Source organism: Apteryx rowi, unplaced genomic scaffold (assembly GCF_003343035.1).
Source record: "Apteryx rowi isolate R43461 unplaced genomic scaffold, aptRow1 scaffold_351, whole genome shotgun sequence".
NCBI classification, from domain to species: Eukaryota; Metazoa; Chordata; class Aves; order Apterygiformes; family Apterygidae; genus Apteryx; species Apteryx rowi.
Window position 1 is genome coordinate 882,993 of NW_020449986.1, and position 6,000 is coordinate 888,992.

Genomic DNA, 6,000 nt, shown 5'->3' on the forward strand with positions numbered 1-6,000 from the left:
CCTCTCTCACGCTTAATCCTGACTAGGATTCATGGATTTGTTGTTCCTCCACTCATACTCACAGAATCACAGAATGGCTGAGGTTGGAAGGGACCTCTGGAGATTGTCTAAGTCCAACCCCCCTGCTCAAGCAGGGTCACCTAGAGCACGTTGCACAGGATCACATCCTCGCGGGTTTTGAGTATCTCCAGAGAAGGAGACTCCACAACCTCTCTGGGCAACCTGTGCCASTGCTCTGTCACCCTCACAGTGAAGAAGTTTCTTCTCATATTCAGATGGAACTTCCTGTGTTTCAGTTTGTGCCCGTTGCCTCTTGTCCTGTCGCTGGGCATCACTGAAGAGTCTGGCCCCATCCTCTTGACACCCCCCATTTAGATATTTGTACTCATACTAAACCTATGAAATAAAATGTTTTCAAAACACAGCAGCTGATGAAACACTCTTTTATCCAAAAGCTTGGTGGCTAGATCACTCACCCAGAGCACAGGAGTTCAGAACTGAACTTTCCTTTCTCTGTGGGTGAACAGAACACACTTCTTTCTGCACTGTGACACTCTAAGGTATGTTAATGTCATTCCCACCAGCTGAAGCTGTTTTGCTTTGGGAAGGAGAATAAGACAAGATTTCTAAGCCTAGCAGTTACTGTTCAAATGAACACATCACACAAAACAGTGAAAAATTAAATCAGAACCAAGCCTGGAACTCAGGCCCCCAATTCAACAACTAAACTACATTGACTATCTTCCTATCATTAAAAAATGGAGTGTCCAGGCATTCACAATGCCCCAGAAAACCTTAAGTCTGGCAATTTGGACACCCTCTTGGAAAACATGAGTTGAAATTCCCTGAGTTAGACAAGACAATCAGTTGTACATATCTGGTGCTCATGCCTGAAATGTTGAGGTGCTGCATGAAAAGGAGAAAATCTCCCTTCCCTGGCTACATTTTGCTAGAAGGTACAGTCAGGCACTTCTGTGAGGATTCTAGGGCCCCAAATGACATGTGAAAGAAGGTGCCTTCCTACAGTCCAGAAGAAGGCACCCAAGTCRTGGGAAAGGAGAAGGTTTAGTAAGTTGCCTCACCTCATCGTTTTCTATCAGACGGTTAACATTCTGGCTTTTGCACTCTCTATTCTTCAACTCTTTCCACACACGATGGAGGAAATCTAGACCTATGTGACTGCACTTGAAATACCTGACCTGTCACTGAACTTGCTTCACCAAGATGCCAGCAAGGACTCTACCCCTCCCATGCAGTATACACAGGATGGAACAGCGCAGAATGAGAAGACGGTTCAAGGAAATCAACCATGACATAAAGCATACAAGGGTGTGAGACACAGGCTTCCTCACAATGGCCTCTGTTTCCCATTCCAGCAAAGAATTTAAACACATTGTTTAAACATAGAGTACCTGAGTATTGCCACTGATCTCAAACATGTGCAGTGTTCCCATTAAGTGCTTTCTCGATCAAATCTTTTGGTAATATATTGTCTCTCACAGAAGCAGGTGTTAGAGCAAGTATGGACCCTGGCAAGAGAGAGAAGGATGCAGGAAATAATGGAAAACAGGTGAAGACCTCAAGGGGAATAAACGAAATCAGAAGGTGGGAGAACTACATGATAGACTTTTTGAAAACCATGAAATACAGGAAGAAGGAAAAGGGTCAAAGGAACAGGGAGTAAGGGACATTGTATTTGAGTGGAAAGCAAAGGAGCGCAGCAAGGTGTCTAATCTGCAGAAAGAAAACCCACATCTTCGGGGCAGTGAACTGTACCATGACAGAAAATAAAGTAAATATTTATCCGATAAAATTCGTATGTGGAGAGTGCTGTCAGTAAGTATCAGGTACACAAGCAGACCGCATGAAATAGAAATTAATTATGAATTCTACAGTGATCCCATGTAAGTGTGAGGAACGGGAAACTTGATTTTAGTTGCATAGCTACAGTAGAGACAATGAGCTTTAGAATGAGACTCAGGCCATGGGACTACAGACTAACAAGTAAGATGCCTGCAGTCCAAAGACAAAAAAGGTCTATTTGAAACAGCTGTGGAATTAAACAATGAGAACAGATGGGGAAACATCCAAATCTAATATTAAAAGATACAATACAAAAATGGAACAAGTGACACGGACAATAATGAATTTGGGAGGAGGTTTATTACCTGGAACAGGTAAATAAAAATTAAAAATCTAGATTTTAATTAACTAAATGTAAAAAAATACATAAATCAAGTAACTAAAAAATTAAAAACATGGTGAAAGAAAAAAATAAGAAAATATATGACAGAATGTACAAGGAATTGATCAAATGTATTAAGGGGGGGGAGGGGGACACATGACTCAGACTTTCTGGAAATGAGCTGCCTAGCAGCTGAACCCATACTCATTACTGTGCTCATTATTTATTACACTGCCCAAATAAGGTCACCTGAGTGATTAATTTAATATTGAATTAAGCCTTTAGTTCAAAATGAGAGAGAAAGGAAGGGCCCCCTCTTGATGGGAGAGAGATTATGAAGTAGTCAGTTTTAGTAATGGCTAGCAAAGTGTCAGTCTTGGAAAACTCAGAGTCTGTGGAACATAAACAGTAATCAGTGGAAAAGACAGGTATCAGGAGTGACAGGTATAGCCCAGTCATCTGTTAGTCCTTTACAAGTTGGATCTTTCTCAGAAATACAAAAAACTTTATTTGGGAAAAGCAGCAGTAAGCCTTAAGGACAAATTTCTACAAGCACTTAAATGTTCATTTTAAATATATTTATATATATATATAWAAATATATATAATGACCTAAAGATTATGTTTTACTGAAAAAGAAGACTGTACTTACCACATATCAAATTATAGACTTCAATATTTTCAAACGGATCAACTTGAGTACGAAACTTGAATCCCGGTCCAAAGCCAATAAACATAGCCTAGGATTTACAGAGAAAGTTAAAGTGGAACTCTTTTTCAGATAGGTTAGAATGGAAAATATTCTTGCACTCTGAGAGCATTTTCTTCCAAGAACTTTCATCTTTACTTTAGCAACATAATATGGATTAAGTCAGATGCAGGTCTTTCTTAAAAAAAATTAAAAAATGTATTTTTCCAAGAAAATGTCTAATCATAGGTATTTTAAAAAGATTGAATAATAATTTGAAAAATAGTAGTAAATAAATATTAGGAAACTTGATTCTGACTTGTTGTTGCCTCATTTATTTCAGTCATTTATGAAAAAATTGACTGCAGTCATTTATGAAGTACCTTGCTCTCTTCCCTGCTTTTGAACAAGTTAAATTAATTTTCTTAAAATTAAATTACTTTAAGAGATTTAATAGAAAATGTTGAGCCAAAATAACTATCATTTTCCTGTCCTGTAAATAATTTGGAAGTTTTTAATCTGAGGCTGCATAAACATTTATCGGTAGTGATGCTTTAAATGGCTTAAGCCAGCTGGAAGTCCCAGCTCCTAGCCCTGGTTTGCAGCTGTTCATTCTTCTCCTTGCACCACTTCCTGAGCTGCGCTGGCACAAGCAATTGTGTAGCCATACAATGAACCTGATCCAGGAACTCAGCCAGCACAAAAAAATTTTTTTTTTTTTTTTTTGCTGGCTCTTTTTCATTTGGTTCAGTTCCTCGACCTACTTAACTCTGCAGCCACAGAAAAGCTTGCACTAGCATACAGTAGGGATCTGTGCAGATTTGAGAACAAGGAGGCAAGGGCAGCAACCGCTTCAACTCAACTGCTGCCAAGATGATGATTTTTAAACTTATCCTGAAATATTCAGCTTTTTTTTTTTTTTTTTAAGTTAGTGAAACAGACTACAACCATCTGTGGTGTAAAGATACTGGATGAGCAATGGATGCTTTGCATTCTACAGCATCTTCCTGGTAAGATCTCTGCAAACAATGCTATTGTCTCAGATTTCCTATCCGTGTGGAAGAGGCTAAACTCAACTAACTTTTTTGAGATTTAAACATAAGGCAGGCAGTTGTCATTCTACAACTATTGCAACCAAAATCTGTGCGCTAATAATTTATTCAGGGCTAATTTGCACCAGTTGAGGCAGGAACATACTGTCTCATTTCTGTTGAATTAGCCAATTACACTGTATAAAATTATGCCGGTATAACACTAGCCACAGAAGGATAAACTATACCTGGTTTAAGACCAAGTAGGAATGCTATGAACTGACAGTCCCAAATCTGACATAAAGTCAACCCATTGAAAAAATTTAACACAGTGAAACAGCAACAGAGAGAGAATATACTAAACTGGTGGCATCATGTGGCTTTGTTGTTTTTAATGCATTATTACCACCTTACCACCAGATTTTACATTGTCAAATCAGGGGAAAAGAGTAGGTCTGGAAAGGTGAACAAAATTATTTAATAAAGGCTTTCATTAACTAAAAAATATTACATAATTCCACAAGACATGAAAAAATAAGGCTTTTAAAATAGAACTCTTATGCTTGGACTACATTTGTCTTTTTATGAAATGTATTTTAAATAAATTTTTGAATACAGGATTAGATGGGCTTGACTAGGATCTCAATGAATATTTCCCAAGCCCTTGTTTAAYGTCCTATAATCCTTTCCTGTTCCTCTCTAAAGAGGTGATTTGGAGGACTCTGTTCTTATTTTAAACATGATTGATATGCTCTCTATTGAACAGGGCTACCTCAAAACAGCGTTACATATTTTATCATGAAATAGCAGAACTGCCAAGTTGGGAGGTCATTTAGTCAACCTTTGCAAGAGACAGAATCAATAGTAATTATGCTATTTTTGAAAGGGAATCCCTATATGGAAGTTCCACAGCCTTCCAAGGCAAACTATTTTATTCTTTACTGGTGAAAAAGAAAATGAAGTTTTCTAATAATCAAGCAAACTCTTCTTTATGGTAACTTAAACCTGTTGTTTCTTGTCTTAGGCATCCTGGACACAAAGAACAGAGTAGCCTTTAGCAGCCAGGGGACTGACTGGCTACGGAACAGCTCTGTTGGAAAGGGCCCAGGGGACCTAGTAGACAGTAAGCTGAACATGAGCCAGGTGCGTGTCCTGGCAGGAAGGGCAGCCAACAGCATCCTGAGCTGTATAAACATGAACTCAGCCAGGAGGTAGAGGGAAGTGATTATCCTTCTCTACTCAAGTACTCATTACACCACATCTAGATACTGCATCCCCAATACAAGGAAGACATCAATAAACAAGTTCATCACAAATTCAGCAGAGGGTCAAGATGGTTGGGGGCTGAAGCTCCCGCCCTGTGAGGAGAGGCTGAGGGAGAAGGGCTTACTCAGCCTGGAGAAGAGGCTGCTTCAGGGGGACCTAACAGTAGCCCCCTCAGCTCCTACGATGGAGTCACCAAGACAACAGAGCCAGGCTCTTGACAGTGCTACATGGTGGGAGATTGAGAGACAATGGACATAAATTGAAACAAGAGGTTCACGTTGGGTATAAGGAAACACTTTTTTCACCATGAGAACAGTCAAACAGTGGAGCAGGCTGTCCAGAGAGGTTGTGCAGTCTCCATCCTTGGAGGTTTTCCAGACCCAACTGGACAAAATCCTGAACAACCTGGTCTGACCACAGCTGACTGTGCTTTGAGAGAGAGGTTAGTCTAGCGAACCCCTGAGGTCCCTTCCAACCTGAATTCTCCTATGACACTATGAGCCTTGTATTTGAAAACTATTCTTAAATTGCCTGTTCCTGCTTTTAACATAAAAACAAAACAGCTTGGCATGCCTTTATGCCCTCACCTGCACAGTCAGATCTCTTGGAACAAGTCCTGCTGGGTTTTTGCCCAACACCTATCATAATGGAATTTTTCCAGTGTGGGTTACCCAGCACCATCACAATAGCAGTTATAGAGGGAATTACAGAGGGAATAGTGTCACAGGTCTCACAGAATCACAGAATCGCTGAGGCTGGAAGGGACCTCTGCAGATCATCTAGTCCAACCCCCCTGCTCAAGCAGGGTCACCTAGAGCACGTTGCACAGGA

At 40.0% G+C, this 6,000-nt stretch overlaps 1 protein-coding gene across 1 annotated transcript in view; it reads right to left on the bottom strand.

Moving 5' to 3' along the window:
- The window catches only part of ENPP1 (ectonucleotide pyrophosphatase/phosphodiesterase 1), a 58,761-nt gene that overhangs the window by 10,372 nt on the left and 42,389 nt on the right, over positions 1-6,000 (bottom strand). Inside the window, exon 17 of the mRNA XM_026072824.1 lies at positions 2,837-2,924. Coding sequence (XP_025928609.1) covers positions 2,837-2,924 — 88 coding nt within the window. The remainder of the gene's footprint in view (positions 1-2,836; positions 2,925-6,000) is intronic.